The sequence below is a fragment of the Mastigoproctus giganteus genome, chromosome 5, assembly GCF_048544385.1.
Source record: "Mastigoproctus giganteus isolate SK-2022 chromosome 5, ASM4854438v1, whole genome shotgun sequence".
Classification (NCBI taxonomy): Eukaryota; Metazoa; Arthropoda; class Arachnida; order Uropygi; family Thelyphonidae; genus Mastigoproctus; species Mastigoproctus giganteus.
The window spans coordinates 13,610,206-13,630,638 of NC_143579.1; the positions used below are offsets into that span (position 1 = coordinate 13,610,206).

General features: G+C 37.2%; 1 protein-coding gene across 1 annotated transcript in view; it reads left to right on the plus strand.

The window, feature by feature from the left end:
• Window positions 1-20,433, plus strand: part of LOC150085179 (guanine nucleotide-binding protein G(I)/G(S)/G(T) subunit beta-1-like) — a 121,988-nt gene that overhangs the window by 86,051 nt on the left and 15,504 nt on the right. The window contains exons 7-8 of the mRNA XM_090373917.1: window positions 12,524-12,595; window positions 16,840-17,056. Of these exons, the coding sequence (XP_090230043.1) occupies window positions 12,524-12,595; window positions 16,840-17,056 (289 nt within the window). The remainder of the gene's footprint in view (window positions 1-12,523; window positions 12,596-16,839; window positions 17,057-20,433) is intronic.

Below are 20,433 nucleotides of genomic sequence, written 5' to 3' on the forward strand. Positions count from 1 at the left end.
TTTAAAATCATTATAAAATTTTTCAATATGAGGCACTCGTTATAGAATGGTGTTGCCATAACAAATTGGAGGCAAATTGCTGCTATGGATAAAAGGATGGTTGAGTGGGAGAAGACAGAGTGTGGTAATCAGTGGACATGCTCATTGTGGACTAATGTTATTAGTGGAGTATGTCCAAGTTTGCAGATGATATGAAGGTTGACGGGGTTGTTAAGGACACTAATGACAGTACGCTGCTACAACAGGATCTAGAAAAGTTGAGCAGATGGGCTGAGAGGTGGCAAATGAAGTTTAACATTGACAAATGTAAAGTACAACATATGGGAAGCAGTAACCCCAGAGTAACGTATCAACTCTGTGGTACTACACTGACAGTGGTAGAGAATGAAAAGGACCTGGAGGTAATTGTGCAGGCAGATATGAAGTTTTCTGAGCAGTGCAGACGGTCTGCAAGAGTAGCTCATGGGATCTTTTCAATGATATACAGGATTTTTTTAGCAGGGATAAGGAGGTGATTATCCCTTTGTATAAGGCAATGGTCAGGCCACACCTTGAGTACTGTATACAGGTCTGGAGGCCTCATTTTAAGAAGGATGTAGAGCTGTTGGAATGAGTACAGAGAAGGGCAACAAGATTAGTGAATGGAACGAAGGGTTGCTCTTACAAAGAAAGGCTTGACTTTTGCAGATTACAGTTTCTGGGGACTAGGCACATGCTAGGTGATCTGATTGAGGTGTATAAAACCTTGAATGGTTTGAGCATGCTCAATTGCTGATGGGATACTTCCTCTTGCTCAGAATATTCACCTGAGAGGACATAAATTCAAATTGAGGAAAGACAGATGTGTGGAAGTTCGCCTTTAGCCAGCAGGTAGTTGGTTGGTGGAACAGACTTCCATCTTTTGTTGTGGAAGTTGATAGCCTAAATAAATTTAAGGTTGAGCTGGATAGGTATTTGGAACAAATGGAGAGGTGAAATAGGAGCAGTTTTTTTTTTTTTTTTTTTTTGGCCGATGCTGCATAAACTTGCTTTCTTGCATCATACGCCTTTACTAATGCTAACATTAATTTTAATATTTTGAATACAAAACTCTCGACAAATCTTTCACCGGTCTGGAACCTGACATATGTGAAGTTTCTACATGTTTTGAAATGCATCAAGAGAAATCAGAACGCTTTAAATACATAGTTCTCCTTTTACCCATCATTGCCAACCGAAGACGTTTATACGAAAGTCTCTCGTTACGACATATTGTTGTGTCATATTTCATAAATATGACAACCTGGAATAAGATGGTGCACTTCTTTCTTCCCTAGGAAAATCTTAACCACAAATCTTTAATATTTTCATCCTTATTTATTATTTTTAAAAGAATTTTTAATCTTTAATCTTTGCTAAGATAATAAGCTTTTCTAAGAATCTTAATAATCTATATTCTAAATTAGTTTTAATCCTATTCCACCTTAACATCATGTAACAGAGCAGATCAATTGAGGTGAGTACCGACAATTAAGCCTTTATGCTTAATTATTTTGACTGATTTAGTCAAAAGTAAACATTAAAATGGAGCACAGATAAACCAAGAACTCATCAGATGCTTGACTGTCTACTTTTTTGTTTTGTTTTTTTTTTCTATGCATTTTAACTTAATTATTAACTTTATTAATTATATTATTTTATTCCTGTTTTTTTTTTTTTTTTTTATGTTATTTTTTTGGGCACTGTTTGTCAAAATTTAGAACCAACAAACTCAATCACAAGTAAGTTGCCAAAGTGATGTTTCACTAAAATAAAATAAATAGATAACATAAGTAGGTTAAAAAATTAAAGGGAAGTGCAAATACAAGATGAGTTATCTTGACTGGTACTTTGAGTGAGTGACATAGAACACCTTTGATTGTCCTAAAATCAATGCAAAAAAAAAAAAAAAGTTCTAAGGTGTTTCTCAGATGGCATAATTATATGTTGGTCAGCAGTAATCAGAAGGAAACAAAGCTTCATTGTATAGAAGTAAAATATTAATTAATGGTTCTGTACAATCAGATCATAAACTATATGTTACATATTCCTGTGGCCGTGGAGCACTGTAGCCTGTTGCTTTTGCTCCAGATAAACAGAAACCAACAAACTACCAAACATATTCCTCTCTCAGAATATGTTGTCATTTAGAATAAGCAAATTAGACTTAAAAGTTAAATTTTTTTTGAAGTTAAATATACCATAGATATTCAGTACAATTTGACTTTGAACATAAGTCAAACCCTAGTTATGGGCCTCAGGTAGTCAGAAAATGTATTGATCCATGTGTAAGTCAATATTAGTAAATGTGCTTTCAGAGCATAGCTATGCCCTCAAAGCATGATTTTTTAATATTTTGGCATAACAAAATTCTTATTAGCATTAGTAAAGGCATATGATGCAAGAATCAAGCTTAAACAGCATCAGCCAAAAAAGAAAAACCTTCTCATTTACCCATCAACTCGCTCCAAATGTTTGTTTAGTTCTGCCTTGAATCTATTTAAGCTATCAACTTCTACAATAGATGGAAGTTTGTTCCAGCAATCAACCCACCCGCTGGCTAGAGGCAAACTTCCGCACATCTATCCTACAACTGTCTTCCCTCAATTTGAACTTATGCCCTCTCAGGTGATTATTCTGAGCAAGAGGAAGAATCTCATCAGCATCGAGTATGCTAAAACCATTCAAGACTTTATACACCTCAATCAAATCACCTTGTCAGTGCCTAGTCTCCGTCCCCTGCAAAATTTAAGCCTTTCTTCGTAACAGCACCCCTTTGTTCCCCTCATCAATCTTGTTGCCCTTCTTTGTACTCGTTCTGCACAATTACCCCCAAGTCCTTTTCATTCTTTACCACCATCAGTGTAGTACCACACACTTGATACGTTACTCTGGGGTTACTGCTTCCCATATGTAGTACTTTACTTTTGTCAATGTTAAACTTCAGTTGTCACCTCTCAGCCCATCTGCTCAACTTTTCTAGCCGGGTGGATAAAGTGCCTGCCTGGCAACCCAAAGGTCGCGGGTTCGAATTCCGCCTCGGGCTTGAATCAAAGTACTGCAAAAAACCTTGGGCGGTGCACTATGGCCACAGAAGTCGATGCACCAACAACTACCAAAAAAAAAAAAAAAAAACTCAAAATTTTCTAGATCCAGTTGCAGTAATGTACTCTCATTAGTGTCATTAACAACCCTGCCAACCTTTGTATAGTCTGCAAAATTAGACATTAAATCTGATATACCATCATTAATAAACACAGAGAACAACAATGGACCCAACACTGAACCCTGTGGGACTCCACTAATAACATTAGTACACGAAGAGCAGTCCACTGATTAACACCTGTCTTCTCCCACTCAACCATCTCTTTATCCATAACAGCAATTTGCTTCCAATGCCACACTGCTCCAATTTGTTCAACAGTCTTCCATTTGCAACAGTATCAAAAGACTTTCTAAGATCCAAATATATGATATAAAAATTATTCTTTGCATTCAGTTCCTTTGTGACCACATCATAGTATCCAATCAAATTGGTCAGACAAGGCTTCCCCTTAACAAACCCATGCTGTGTCCAAGCTATACCTGAAGTCTTGTCTAGATGACCTGCAGTGTTTCTTTAACCAGTGCCTCCATTAATTTCCCTCGAGCAGAACATAAACTAACAGGTCTGTAATTACTTGTGTCACCCTTTGATCCTCCTTAATGGTTCTGTACAATCATGTATTTGTACAAATGTGACCTCAATTTGAATTGAGGTCACATTTGCACATTTCCGGAACCTCCCCTGAGTCCAAGAAAGCTCTCATAATTATGGCTAAGGGTTTGTTTTCTTTCTTTGCTGCCTCCTTTAATATAACTGGATAGATTCCATCCACCCCAGGTGCCTTTATGTTTATCTTCAACAATTTCTCCTCCACTTTGCTCTCAGTTATTACAAAATCATGTAGTTCACTGCCAGAGTTTAATACACCTCTGGCATTACCTTCCCTGAAAAACTCCTCATGTGTGAATGTAGATGAAAAATACTCATTTAGTTTGTTAGTAATCATCAACAGTTAAACCATCTATATCAAGTCTACCAATCTGATTCATTCCCTTCCTTCTAGAGTTTACATAAGTAAAGAACTCTTTGCTGTTTTTCTTTGCATCCTTTGCCATAATCTGCCTTTGCCTGCCTAACCTCCTTTGTGACATGGTTACAGATCAGCTTATATCTATCATAGGCCTCCGTGTCGCCTATTAATTTATATGTATCCCGTGCATTTTTCTTCTCTGCCACATGTCTAATTAGTTCATCTGACATCCATTTAGGCCTAAATCTTGAACAATATTTCTTAGTTGGTATGCAAGCCTAGTAGCTTCCAAAATTAATTCTTTGAATGCTTCCCATTTTGAATTTGCTGTTAGTAACATCATTCAGTTGGTTCCACAGTATAGAATTTAAATACTGTCTCAGACCGCCGTAGTCACCTTTACAAAAGCAAAAACCCTTTCCTTTACCATTGATGGTAGTTACCTCTTTGAGTAAATCCCACTTCAGCACACTGTGATCACTGCCACCTAGTGTATCTGCAGATTCTTAATGCATGATGAATCACTACTGATAATCAGAGCAAGGGTATTACTTCCTCTAGTTGCCTCCCGAACGTGCTGCTGTAGAAAACAATCATCCAATAAATCCACAAAAGCCTTGCTAGCATGTGAGTGACCAACCCACAAATTCCAGTCAATATCTGGGAAATTAAAATCCCCCATTATAAGACAATCTTATGTACTAGCCCACTCTATTTCTCTGTACAGTTGTTTATTATAATCATCAGAGTGATTAGGCTATAACACTCTCCTAATTTCAATTTTACTTTCCCAGTGCTTATATCACACCAAACTGGCTTGACACTTCTCTATCCACCCATGTCGACTGGCTGTACTTCCTTGGATTTTGTGTGTTTCTTAACTAATAGCATAACTCCTCCCTTCCTATACACATTGTACCCTCCAAATTCCATTTCTGCATTCCTTATATCTGTGTGACACCACGTCTCTGATGTCCCAACAATATCTGCCTTTGATGTTTTGAGCAATACCTCAAATTCATCAAATTTATTTACTAAACTCCTAGCATTGGTATACACGCAAGTATACATGCACCTGTTCTTTTTCTTAGCACCCTAACACAACCCATGTGTTTACTTTTACCCCAATGATTGCCAGCAGTCTCTGAAATATCCTGCATCTTATTTTCCAGGCTGCTTATCATTCCAATAGGAGCAGTGCAAGAATCACTTTCACCTCTGCCAGTGGCTGCTGTTAATCTATTAGTCCATATATCCCCCCAAGCTAGCAGTTTTCCTGCCCAACTAACACTGCCTCAATAGCATTGGCAAATATTCTTGCACCCTTTCTAATTAAGTGTATCCCATCCCTGTAGAAGCAGTCTCTCTCTCTCTCTCTCTCTCTCTCTCTTGTTAACAATTAACAGTTGTAGTATTGGCAAGTGATGCAAGGAAGCAAGCTTTTACAGCAGTATCTGCCAAAAGAAAAACACTACTCCCCTTATCTGCATAACTTTAATTTATTCAAACTACACACTTCCACAACACCAAATGATAGTTTGTTTCAACAATCAATTACTCTGGCTGAAAGCAAATTTTTTATTTATTTATTGTAATGGAAATCCAAAAGAACCTATAGAACTTAGTACTATGCATGGATTGAAGGTTGAGAAAATGAAAGAAGATACTTGTTGATAGTAGTCTTGAATTTCTGTAGATTGTAATTTTCAGCAAATGTGTGAAGGGAGGGGTTCCAGAAAATAGAAGTTTAAGGGATAAGCGAGGAAGAAGAAAAGTTGGTTCTGTGAGTTTGAAGTAGGACAGTAAATGAATGTTGACTGGTTGTAGCACATGTTCGAACTGGTTTGAAAGAGAAAGAGAGAATTATAAAAGAATGTTGCCCATGGAAGCGTCTACAGAAAAGTAGATACTTCCATGGGCAACATTCAAAACAGCAACTTAACTGCCCTCTTTTGAATGAGTTCTTCTAAAAGAGAGAGATTATTGCCCAAATGTGTGGGCCCATAACCTATTCAGTGGTAGAACACTATTCACTGGTAAGGTGGATTTGAGATTTGTACTGAGTAAGTAGCTTTTTAAAAAAAAAAAAAAAAAAAAAAAAAAAAAAAGCAACATCTGTTAGTTATAACATATCTAAAAGTAACATCTACAGCTGTCCTTTTTAAATTTGTCCCTAGAATGCCATCATCATTGAATTTACCCAATCCATTTTAAGAATGAGATTGTGAAAGTGATGATGTCTAGGAAGGATTGTAAGTCAACTTGTTTTCATTGAAATTTTAACATGTAGGAGGACATTGTTTCACTCTTTGAACCTTTGGTGTACTTTGGCCAGTTGATATGGTCCCTATTAAAACTACATTTGTGTATAAACTTTCATTATGGGGGAATTTTGATGGGGGATTTTAACTTCCCAGATAGATATTGACTGGAACTTGTGGGTTGGTCACTCACACAGTAAGGCGCACTATAGCCCAGCAGCTCGTGTGCCATTAAACCCCCATCACTCACTCACTCACACACTAGTCAGACTTTTGTGGATTTATTGGATGATTGTGTTCTGCAGCAGCATGTTCGGGAGGCAACCAGAGAGAGTAATACTCTTGATCTGGTTATCAGCAGTGATCATTCGTGTATTAAGAATTTGCAGATAAAAGAACCACTAGGTGGCAGTGATCACAGTGTACTGATGTGGGTGCTACTAAAAGTTTCATACCTATTAAGAAATATTGTTCTAGGTTTAGGCCTAAATGGTTATCAAATGAACTAATGAGACTTGTAACAGAGAAGAAAAATGCATGGGATGCATATACATTATCAAGCGACTCAGAAGCCTATGGCAGATATAAGCTAGTCTGTAATCAGGTGACAAAGGAGGTTAGGCAGGCGAAGGCAGATTACGAGAAATCCTTGGCAAAAGATGCTAAGAAAAACAGCAAGGATTTCTTTACTTATATAAACTCTAAAAGGAAGGGGATGAATCTGATTGGTCCACTTGACATTGATGGTTCGACTCTTGATGATCCTGCTCAGATAGCAAACAAACTGAATGAGTATTTTGCATCCACATTCACACATGAGAAATTATTAAGATTTGAAAATGGCAGAAGGATATCAAATTGTAGCAGGATACATAATCATTTTGTAATAACTGAGAGCAAAGTGGAGGAGAAATTGTTGAAGTTAAACATAAGAAAAGCACCTGGGGTGGATGGGATCTATCCAGTTATATTAAAGGAGGTGGCAAAGCAACTAAGTAAACCCTTAGCCATAATTATGAGAGCATCCTTGGACTCAGGGGAGGTTCCCACGGACTGGAGATGTGCAAATGTATCCCCAATTCACATAGGGGGATCGAAGGGTGACACGAGTAATTACAGAGCAGTTAGTTTAACTTCGGTTCCAGGTAAAATAATGGAGTCACTGGTTAAAGATCGAAGACCTAATCAAGAAAAATGACAACTATAACCTGCACAAGAAGCTTAAAGACGCTGGAAACATCTACAAACCGGCTCCTATCCCAAGTTTATATACGGACAACAATCAACCTATACTAAGCAAACAAGCCAAACTCGACACCTGGAAGAGCTATATATACAATCTGTTTGGCACCAACAGAAAACCTGCAGAAACGCAACAACAAACACAGGAAGACAATCTCCACATATTAACATCTGAAGTGGAACATGCCATCCGAATAACAAAGCCAGGCAAGGCCTGTGGACCTGATCAGATTCATGTGGAACTGCTGAAACAACTAGACTACAGCAACATCCAACAACTAACGAAATGGTTCAGTCAAATCTACAACAACAACGACATTCCATCCGAATGGTTTCAATCCATCTTTGTGGCCCTACCAAAAAAAGTCTACCAGCCGGAAATGCGAAGACTTCAGGCCGATCAGTCTAATGAGCCAGGTGCTAAAAGTCTTCCTCAAGGTGATTCAGCAAAGGATAAGATGTAAGTGCGAAAGTGCACTAGGAAACACACAGTTCGGATTCTGCAGGGGACTAGGCACCAGAGAAGCAATTTTCTGTTTACAAATATTGCTACAAAGGTGCTATGAACATCAAAAAGACGTGTATATATATGTTTTATTGACTACGAGAAAGCCTTCGATTCAGTAGACCACGACCGCCTAATTGACCGACTGAGAAAACTTGGGCTTGAAAACAATGATATCAACTTTATTACAACTCTCTACTGGAATCAAACAGCCCGGCTTCGCTATGACAACGACCTGACAGACCCAATTCCAATAAAAAAAGGCGTCCGGCAAGGCTGTCCATTATCTCCCATTCTTTTTAACATCTATTCGGAAATGATCTTCGACCAAACACTGGCTGACAAGAACATCGGCATAAAAGTTAACGGACACTACATCAATAACTTAAGATATGCCGATGACACAGCACTAATAGCGGATTCTGAACAAGATTTACAGACCATCTTGAACGAAGTGGACATAGAAAGCCAAGCATGGGGGCTACGAATCAACAAAAAGAAAACAAAGGTGATGAAGGTCAGTAGGACTGCAAGCAAAATCACGATCAAACTAAACAACGAAAAATTAGAGCAAATACACCGCTTCAAGTATCTCGGAGTACTCATTGATGACCAGCTGAACCATGAGGCCGAAATCAAAAGCAGAATTGAACAAGCCAGGCAGGCATTCACCAAATGGAGAACCCTCCTCACCGACAGAAGCTTGAACATCATGCTCAAATTACGCACATTGAAATGCTACATCTGGCCAATACTGCTCTACGGTGTAGAAACCTGGACTCTAACATCAGCCACTACAAAAAAGCTCCAGGCCTTCGAAATGTGGCTCTACCGAAGAATGCTGAAAATTCCGTGGACAGCCAAGATAACCAACGCACAGGTCCTGCAGGACATGCACACGGAACGGGACCTGCTCAAAACCATCATCAGCAGGAAATGCAAATACCTAGGTCACATCGCTAGGAACCAACAAAAATATCACCTACTACCACTCATCCTGGAGGGAAAGATCGAAGGCAAGAAATGCCCAGGCAGACCGAAAATGGCATGGCTAGATAACATCAACACCTGGCTTCACATGACAACAGCACAAATTCTACATGCAGCGCTAGACAGAGAACAATATCAAAACGAAGTCGCAAACGCCATTCGGCAGCATTAAAGAAGAAGAAGAAGGTTAAAGATGCATTGCAGGATCATCTAGACAAGACTGCAGCAATAATTCAGACACATCATTGGTTTGTTAAGGGAAAGTCTTGTCTGACAAATTTGATAGGATATTATGATGTGGTTACAAAGGAACTGGATGCAAAAAATAATTTTGATATCATATATTTGGATTTCAGGAAAGTTTTTGATACCGTTGCGCATGGAAAACTATTGTACAAATTGGAGCAGAATGGTATTAAGGGTAAGTTGCTACAATGGATAAAAGGATGGTTGAGTGGGAGAAGACAGAGGGTGGTAATTAATGGGTGCCGCTCTTCGTGGACTGATGTTATTAGTGGAGTCCCACAGGGTTCGGTGTTGGGTCCTCTGTTGTTTTATATATTTATCAATGATATTGATGAAGGTATGTCAGGTTTAGTGTTGAAGTTTGCAGATAATACAAAGGTTGGCAGGGTTGTTAATGACAGTAATGGCAGTGTGCTACTGCAACAGGATCTAGATAATTTGGGCAGATGGGCTAAGAAGTGGCAACTGAAGTTTAACCTTGACAAATGCAAAGTACTGCATATGGGTAGAAGTAACCCCAGAGAAAAACGTACCAACTGTGTGGTACTACACTTAAGGCGGTAGAAAATGAAAAAGACCTGGGAGTAATTGTGCAGTCAGATATGAAGTTTTCTGAGCAATGCAGACAGGCTGCCAGGACAGGTCATGGGGTTCTGTCAATGATATATAGGAATTTTGCTAGCAGGGAAAAGGAAGTGATTGTCCCTCTGTATAAGGCAATGGTCGGGCCATGCCTTGAGTACTGCGTACAGGTCTGGAGGCCCCATTTTAGGAAGGATGTAGATTTGCTTGAGCGTGTACAGAGAAGGGCAACAAGATTGGTGAGGGGAATGAAGGGATCCTCTTACCAAGAGAGGCTTAAGTTCTGCAAATTGCAGTGGCTGCAGACTAGGCACCTGCGCGGTGATCTGATTGAGGTGTATAAGGCCTTGAATGGGTTGAGCATGCTGAATTTTGATGGGATCCTTCCACTTGTTCAGATTACAAACCTAAGGGGGCATAAATTCAAATTAAGAAAGGACAGATGTAGAATAGATGTGCGGAAATTTGCCTTTAGCCAGCGGGTGGTTAATTGCTGGAACAAACTTCCATCTTTCGTTGTGGAAGTTGATAGATTGAATAAATTTAAGGAGGAACTGGACAGGCATTTGGAGGGAATGCTGTGAATTTTTTTTTTTTTTTTTTTTTTGGGATGATGCTGCATAAGCTCTTACACTTGCTTTCTTGCCTCACATGCCACTACTACTATTATTATGAAACTTGCCTACATGTTTAGGCAGTCTTTACTAGAAAAGATCACTAGAGATTATTCTTCATTATTGTGAACATGAACTGCCTACATGTTAGGTGTGCTTCTCTTATGTGGCGACTGATTAAAGTTCATGCTGTAAGTCATAACATGAATATTGAATGTACCCACATTTGTTTATTCATCACATCACAAGGCTTAGGGTACATCACTACCTTTTTTGTGGAAGATGCCTATGCCCTGTGATTACGTAGCATATTAACATCAGATAGTAGATCTCTTAACCTGGTTACCATCACTGGCTTCACCTACCAGTGATGGTAACCAGGTTAAGAGCAGTTTCTGCTCCTTGCTGGGCTAAGTGGCCAGTCACACAACACTATAATACACTCATCTACTACACTGATTGGCCTTTACTTATGCACTGACTACACGATGTGTTGCCCCGACCAAACCACCTTGTGGCTTGGTTGGGGCTGCATCACATAATAAATCTTAAAAAATTTAAAACCTTAAACACTTCAATCAGGTCCCCTTGCAAGTGCCTAGTTTCCAAGTGCTGCAATTTGCAGAACTGAAGTCTTTTGTGATAAATATGCCCCTTTGGTCTTCTTCACTAATCTGGTTGCTCTTTTCTGCACCCATTCCAAGAGATCCACATCCCTGTATGCAGTACTTAAAATGTGTTCAAAACTGTTAGATCAAAAACCCTTTTTGATAGTTAATGAATGGAATATTTATATTAATGTTAATGATAGTTGTTTTTCACTTACCTTTACCTTAATATTAAATGATTAAACAACTGTTTTATGAAAGAATTAATAAAACTAGTTTTATGCCAGTACTATCAGGTTGCACTCCCAATTAAACAAGGCACCTGATATTAATTTCAGACTGCTGTGCAATATAGGTGCTGTAAAAGTCGAGAAATACAAGACTGTCACCTGGATTCATTCTGTAAAGCACTGCACAACAAAAGATTATTAGCGACTACATATGCAGTAATCTAATGGATCATACTCACTCTGTATAGAACTGAGAACAAGATGTATTCTTTCCAAGTAGCATTATAAAATAGTTTAATCTTTATGTTGAAACCTGACATGATCCATATATAAGGCAAATCCGTACTTTTTGATTTTGAAAACATCCAGGATTTCTTGACTTGTTGAGTATCTATAGTATAAAATTTGATAACATATTTACAATCCTCTGGAGCTACACCGACATTAAGAGGAAACAGCAATGAATGAGAGCCTGTTTTCTACATATAGAACTTTTGTTGCCCCCCCCCCCCCAAATTCTGGCAGATTTGCAATATTTTTTGAGAAATTACTCCAGAGTAGGTAATAAATTTGTGTATGAATAGGTGCTGTGGGGCTTTATGATTGAGCAGGTGATGAAAAGTTAAAAATGCCTTTTAAATTTTCATGAGCAAAATAATGCTATAAAATCATCTTGCTTTCATTTTGATGTTCATTTTACGTTTTAAAGTAATTTTCCAAATTGATTGTACCTCTTGTTTTAAAGTGTTGTGGGTCTTTATGATTGAGTAACACTTTGAGGATATTTATTTACCCCGTGTGATCTTCATTCCTATGAAACATTCAAGTAGCAAATCAAAGGTTATTTTATGGAAAGGAACCAAAATCTTAGTCTTGCGGAAATGCTTTTTTTTTTTTTTTTTTTTTTACAGTAAAATAAAATAGTTTTAGGCCACTGAACCAGATATAGCAGTACCATTTAGCACTTCTGAGTGCTCTTGTTAGGCAGGTGATAAAAAGTTAAAAATGCCTTTTAAATTTTCATGAGCAAAATAATGCTATAAAATCATCTTGCTTTCATTTTGATGTTCATTTTATGTTTTAAAGTAATTTTCCAAATTGATTGTACCTCTTATTTTAAATATTTACAAATGCAACATTTTGTTTTGTAGTTGTGGGATATCAGGGATGGTGTGTGCAAACAGACATTTCCTGGCCATGAATCTGATATCAATGCTGTTACGGTAAGTTTTCCTGCTGATATTTTTCTCAAGTTATTTTAAAATATAAAATCTTGCTTTATTTTATTTGTAGTTGTTTTTGTTTTTAAAAAAAGTTGCATTATAATGCATGCAGTTCTTGTGCAAGATAGTATTTATTATTGGAAGATTATTTTCTTATTGATAAATACTCTAATAAGTTGGCAAGTTTGTCAAATGTTGCAAAAAGGCTTCTGTGATTACTGTGAAGGTTTACACTGAAAACATTCGATTTACTGATAACAAAATTTTGAATATAAACCAATACAAAATGGAAAAAAAAAAACAAAAAAAAAAACAACCTTTTGTGACAAGCAAGTCTTAGAATATTTAGTATTCTAGTTAGATATATAACAGAAATTTTAATTGGGGAGCGATAGGAGTTCACGTTCTTCCAAATTTTCCATTTTAACTTTCTTAATAGAACTATGGAAGGAATGCCAATAACTGAATTTTATGCGCTCTCTCTCTCTCTCCCTCCCCCCCCCCCATATACAGGAACTCACTGACTTATAAAAATTCGCCTTTATGTAAGTTTTTGCTGGCCGATGCAAACTTAAAAAAATCATGGAAACTTATTTTGCATCCCGTAGGAATAAATGGAGGTATCATGAAAATATTGTAATCTGAAAGAAGCCTGAGGCTTATGCTGTACCAGCCAAAAAAAAAAAAATTCCTGAGAGAGAGAGATCACCAAGAAAGAGAAGAATGATGATATCCAGCTCAGGATCCTGGGTGTGCCAAGCCCATTCTCACCAGATGTGAGCCCCTGGGTTGCCATTGATGTGGGCAGCTGAGAGCTTGATGGGCCCCTCAATTTAAATCCTTCAGAGGCATCCACCCTATCCTTCAAGCTCTCATATAGGCCCATAACAACGCTGAGTTGGTGCCTGATTTCCTCACACTTCTTACATCGCTCTCACACAAAGACATTCCCCTTGGCAATATCATGTCCCATTCCTGATTGCCCCACAAACATCAGACAAGCAGTACATTTCAAATGGCTGTGATTCAAAGTACATCCCCCCCCCCTCAGTTCTCCCCTGAGCCACAGCACTCCCATTAGCTTGAGCCTTTTGCTTTGCTGCTGTGGTCTGAGTCATGATTTCGATTCAATTTCAAATAAAATTTCAATTTCAATTCATAAAAATATAACCCTAAACTTACAGTGGCAAGTTACGAATGGTCAATCTACGGACACTAAGTATTAATTAACTTTCGAAATCACTATCTAAATTCAAAAAAAACCAAGGAGCATGACTAGGTCTATAAGTTACTTATAGAAAATAATTTAATATAACAATTAAGTCAATAAAACAGCTAAATATAATTAAAAACTTAGCGTTCGCCAGAGTTGCGAAATCTTGTCCAACACATGGATTGGATTCCCTTACCTTTTATATTTAATATTGTAAACTTCCAAAAAGTGATATCTAACATGGAACTTTCTCATCCTTTGTTACAATGTCTGAAAAGAAAAAAAAAAAAAAAAACATGCACTACTCATAATGGATTATTTTTTGAAACTTGTATTGTTACAAAATATTGCTTTGCTATATATTTGATTTATTCACAGTATCTGTAAAAAGCCCATGTATTTGCTTGCTTATTCCTAATGAAATAGCCCATGTATTTGCTTGCTTATTAGGGTTACTAAAAGTAAAAATAAGTCCATGTATACTTACTTGCATGTACACTAATGCCAGGAGCATAGTAAATAAATTTTAAGAACTGGTTAAGTTATCATATGCTGACATCGTAGGAATATCTGGACATGGTGTCGCTTAAATATTAGGGATGCAGAATTTGAATGTGGGCCACTGTATACGATCATTAGCAATGCAGGCTGTGTACAGACAGAACAGGCAGGATGGGGGAGGGTTATACTTTTAGCTAAGAAGCACATAAAATCTAAGCATCCAGTTGACAAGGGTGGCCAGTGCAATGCTGAGTCAGTTTGTTGTGACAATCTCTGGGAAAACAAAAATGAGAGTTAAAGTGTGTTATAGGCCTAATGACTGTGATGAGTGTAACAAACAACAATTATGTACAAATAGAGTGTGCTAATAAATCAAATTGTCTTATATTGGGGATTTTAACTTTCCAGATGTCGATCAGAACTTGTGGATTGGTTACTTGCACAGTAGCAAGACTTGTGGTTTTGTTGGATCACTGTTTTCTACACCAGCATTTTAGACACAACAAAAGAAAGCAGTAGTCCTGATCTGCTTATCAGCAGTGACTCGTCTCTTTTAGTGTATGATGAATTCACATCACATGTAATGGAGACAGAAAAAAATTAGAAAATTCTCCATTTTAACATGGAGTTAGCTGTGAGTGACATACCAGTTAGCAAACTCTTTAAAGTATTCATTCGTGAGGAGCAGACCAGATAGATTCAGGCACAAAATCATGATCTGACATCAAAAAGATGAATAAAGCGCCACAACTTTTCAGTGTACGAATGGGTGAAAAATTTGTTGGAGTTGATGAAATGCAAGAGTTTTCTTTTAAGAAATGGTGAATCAGCAATGCCCTTGACCGTGCTGAAGATAAAGCAGTGAAGGTTCAAAACATAACATAACATTAGAAATAGAAATTATGAGTGTGACAGTAGCAACTATGAGATTTTTGTTCTCTGATGAGTAAACTTTCATTTCTACCTTGACATTATTTTAAGTAAGCACTTATGAATCTGTTGAAATATATATATATATATATATATATATATATATATATATATATATATATATATATATATATATATATATATGCAATAAAATAACTTTTCCCAAAATTTGCATTCTAGAACTTTGGGTGTCTTATTGCTCAGAAAATATGGTAATTGTTTCCTCTAAATTTTGTTGTTATCATACATTTTTATATTGTACTCATGTTATAATTTTTTTTCAAAAGCACAGGTAATTCTGTAAATTTTTAATGTGATTTAACACTTGTTAAACAGAAAACTTAAAAATTAAATTCATTATTTTATTTTCTGGAATCATTTATAGTGATTGAAATACAGTAAACCCCCGCTATTCGCAGGGGTTGCGTTCCTGAGAAATGCTGCGAATACCGAAAACACGACTACTGAGTTATGGCTCTCATGGTAATAAAGGGGTTCCATTCCAAAGTATGAAATATATAAGAAAAACTAGTCTAAAATTGTCTATGTATGTATTATATGTACCTTCATAATATGACCATTAGAAATGCAAGCATATGGCATCGAAATGAAAATAAGAAACAATTTAATATTAAATGTAATATTTATTAGAAATTTCAAACCAGCGCCTTTGCTAGCTAAAAAACTTATCCCGCCAGTGCTATCACCAGTTTCGCTAAAGTGTTGATAAATGAGTTTTGCCTTTTCCCGAATGATAAGTGAACTTAAGGGAATTTTATTCTGAGTTTGGTCTTCTATCCACAGATTTAAAGCATTTTCCATTTTTTTTCTAATTTAACATCATGAGTTACAGAGCAAATTTTTGAAGCAATTAGCACATTTTCACAGACACTACGGCGGATTTTTTCTTTAGATTTCTTGATTGATCGTACCGTTAACTCATTGATTTTATGTTTTGCCACTGAAAAAACACTTTCACCATTAGAAATTTTATCTAATAACTCAATTTTATTTGCTAATGTCATCACCTTCTTTGATCTTTTCACATTTTCCTTGTTATTCATAGCCATATTTTTGTACGGGTTAGAAAGAACTTGTCCACAATAAAGTCACTTTCTTCCATTAACACACTTGAAAAAGTCTGTTTTACACTGCAAAATGGTAGATTTATCACTTTTGTAAGCATATCAATTTATAAATTGATAAATTTATTCAATTTATTAGCATATAAATTAAAAGCAAACAACGAAACCTTCCATGACAAGCGCATAACACATACTGAACAAGGATTAGCGAGAAACATCTACGCAAGCGATTTTGTCACCCCTCTTCCCCTACCCACTGAGCACTGTTTTGACCGGGAAAGATAATTTTAGCCACGCCCATGTTTTTTTATGGCAGAAAATGTTCACGGTGCTTTAAAATTCACTTTTTTTTTTTTTTTTTTTTTTTTTTTAGGTTTCATTTTATATTAAAACAGCGAATACAGATACTGCGAATAGTGGGGGTTTACTGTATTTGTTACTTGAAATGCTCCCCAATCCTCTTATATAATTTTAACTCTGCTTCAAGTAATATGACATGCTATTTTTAATTGCAGTTTTTTCCTAATGGTTATGCTTTTGCAACGGGATCCGATGATGCTACTTGCCGTTTATTTGATATCCGAGCAGATCAGGAGCTAGCAATGTATTCGCATGATAATATCATATGTGGTATTACCTCTGTCGCCTTTTCTAAAAGTGGTCGTCTTCTCCTTGCTGGTTATGATGACTTTAATTGTAATGTTTGGGATTCAATGAAAGCTGAACGTGCAGGTGATTATTATTATTATTGTGTTATTTATCTGTTAAGAACGTTTTCTTATATTAAAATCTAGAATTATAATATATATATATTTATCAAGCTTTTATTGTTTAGAATAGGCCCATATCTAGCCTCCTTAGCAGAAGGCTAGATATGGGCCTTCTTTAATGACTTTCCATCTTAGTTTAATTCATTTAAGTTTTAAATGACTCTTCATTTTTTTTTCTCCAGCAGTAATAACTGCTAGTCTGTAATACAAAATGTACAATGATATATGACTTGTGCATGTCTTCAGCAAATAAAACAGTTAATCCATTTATTTATATAAACATTTAAAAAATTTTTTCTTCTTTATCATAGCTAGAGCCCCTCATCTCTGATTTGAAGTTTACTTTCAGTTTTCAAAACTTCTCAAGTTGTATTGAATAGATCCATTCCCATGAGATATAAAATTCTTATGTTTCGTGATATTTAGCAAGTTTAAGAACTTCATCTCGTGGGCCATGCATTGGCCTCAAGCCATAAGTTACACCCGTCTGATCTAGATAGTCAGTACACCATTAATATTGTTAAAAGTGTTTTTGATACCTACCATAAAAAATACAAAACTGTTTGTTTTTGGAATTTCTTGACTGTTATATTAGTAAACAAAATTCAAAAATATATTAGTACCAGAAAAATGAAGGGAAGTAAGCTTATATCAGTCAAAAAAAAATAAATATTCATTTGTCTAATTCAATCCTCTAAATTTTTTCAGACTACCCACTTCCACAGTGTCAGTTATTGTGGAAGTGGGTTGCTTGAACCCTTTAAATTTTATTTCATTTGAGCCCTTAACCATTTCTTGCATCCTCTGGATGCAAGATGTCATGCAAAGTTTTATCAAAGGTAAAGAAAAATTAATAAAAGAAAAACATTTTTATTATTTTAAGTTTGTAGAATTTTTGCCATTATTAAAAAAAATGTACTTAAAAAATGTAATATTAAAGTTTCAACCAGGCCCTTTAAAGAGTTGCAGGCCAGGGTATTGTAGACTCCTAAACTTCACCCCCTCTTATCAGATCACCTGCTATTAACAGCCACTGTGCTTGCTACCCAGATGTGCTTGCTACCCAGTACATTACATTTATCGGAAGTAAATCTGAATTGCTGTTTTTCATCCCTTCTTCCTAATATTTAAATAAAATACAAAAATAAGTGAACTGTACTGATCTCATGATCTCAAAATAATAGTGACATCTTGTCTCCTTTAAGCAACTTTGAAGTTGGAACAGAAGCATAAGTGTTTCCATTGTAAAGGAGAATACCATTTAGTCTAATTTTGGGAAGAACTGATTAACACTCCACCTAACTTTGTTTATGTTGGAGTTCCTAGGACAGTCTTTAATTCCAAACTATTGCTACAGTAGACATGGGAATATTCTTGAATGAAATCTTCATGGTGTCTGTACTAAGAAATTAGCATTAGCAGAGGCTTATGATGCAAGAAAGCAAGCTTATCCAGCATCAGCCAAAAAAAACCCCTCCCATTTCACCCCTCCATTCTTTCCAAATTACCTGTCCAGCTCAGCCTTAAATTTATTTAGGCTATCAACTTCCACCACAAAAGATGGAAGTCTGTTCCACCAATCAACTACCCGCTGACTAAAGGCAAATTTCTGCACTTCTATTCTACAACTGTCTTTCCTCAATTTGATACTGTGCCCCTTAGGTTCTTAATCTGAGTAAGAGGAAAAATCCCATCAGCAAATTTCTGCACTTCTATTCTACAACTGTCTTTCCTCAATTTGATACTGTGTCCCTTAGGTTCTTAATCTGAGCAAGAGGAAGAATCCCATCAGCATTCAGCTTGCTCAACCCATTCAAGGCCTTATACACCTCAATCAGATCACCTCACAGGTGCCTACTCTCCAGGTGCAGCAGTTTGCAGAACTTAAGCCTTTCTGGGTAAGAGCACCTCTTTGTTCCCCTCACCAATCTTGTTGCCCTTCTTTGTACTTGTTCTAGCAAATCTACATCCTTCCTAAAATGAGGCCTCCAGACCTGTACACAGTACTCTAGGTGTGGCCTCACCATTGCCTTGTATAACAGGATAATCACCTCCCTGTCCCTGCTAGCAAAATTCCTATATATCATTGACAAGACTCCATGACCTGCCCTGGCAGATCATCGGCACTGCTCAGTGAACTTCATATTTGATTGCACGGTTATTCCCAGGTCTTTTTCACTTTCCACTTCCCTGAGTGTAGTACCACACAGTTGATATGTTTGTCTTGGGATATTGCTACCCATATGCAGTACTTTCATTTGTCACTTCTCAGCCCATTTTCCCAACTTATCTAGATCCAGTTTTAGTAGCATACTGTCTTTACTGTCGTTAACAACCCCTCCCACCTTTGTAGGCACCTCCGTAGCCAGGTGGGCAGGAGCAGCAGTGCGTAGCACACACTTCTTCGCATTAGCATTAGCATTAGTAGAGGCATTTGATGCAAGAAAGCAAGCTTATGCAGCATCAGCCAAAAAAAAAAAAAAAAAAAACCCACTTCCACTTCACCCCTCTGTTCGTTCAAAATACCTGTCCAGCTGAGCCTTAAACTTATTTAGGCTATCAACCTCCACCACAAGGGATGGCAGTCTGTTCCACCAACCAACCACCCGCTGGCTAAAGGCAAATTTCCGCACGTCTATCCTACATCTGTCTTTCCTCAATTTGAATTTATGCCCTCTCAGGTGATTTTTCTGAGCTAGAGGAAGAATCCCATCAGCATTGAGCATGCTTAAACCATTCAAGGCTTTATACACCTCTATCAGATCACCTCGCTGGTGCCTAGTCTCCAGACACTGTAATTTGCAAAACTTAAGCCTTTCTTCGTAAGAGCACCCCTTTGTTCCATTCACTAATCTTGTTGCCCTTCTCTGTACTCGTTCCAGCAGCTCTACATCCTTCTTGAAATGAGGCCTCCAGACCTGTATACAGTACTCTAGGTGTGGCCTGACCATTGCCTTATACAATGGAATAATCACCTCCTTATCCCTGCTGGAAAAATTCCTGTATATCATTGACAAAACTCCATGAGCTACTCTTGCAGCCCGTCTGCACTGCTCAGAGAACTTCATATCTGCCTGCACAATCACCCCCAGGTCCCTTTCATTCTCTACCACTGTCAGTGTAGTACCATAGAGTTGATACGTTGCTCTGGGGTTGCTGTTTCCCATGTGTAGTACTTTACATTTGTCAATGTTAAACTTCATTTGCCACCTCTCAGCCCATCTGCTCAACCTTTCCAGATCCTGTTACAGCAGCATAGTATCAGTAGTGTCCTTAACAACCCTGCCAACCTTGGTATCGTCTGCAAACTTGGACATTAAGCCTGATACACCATCATCA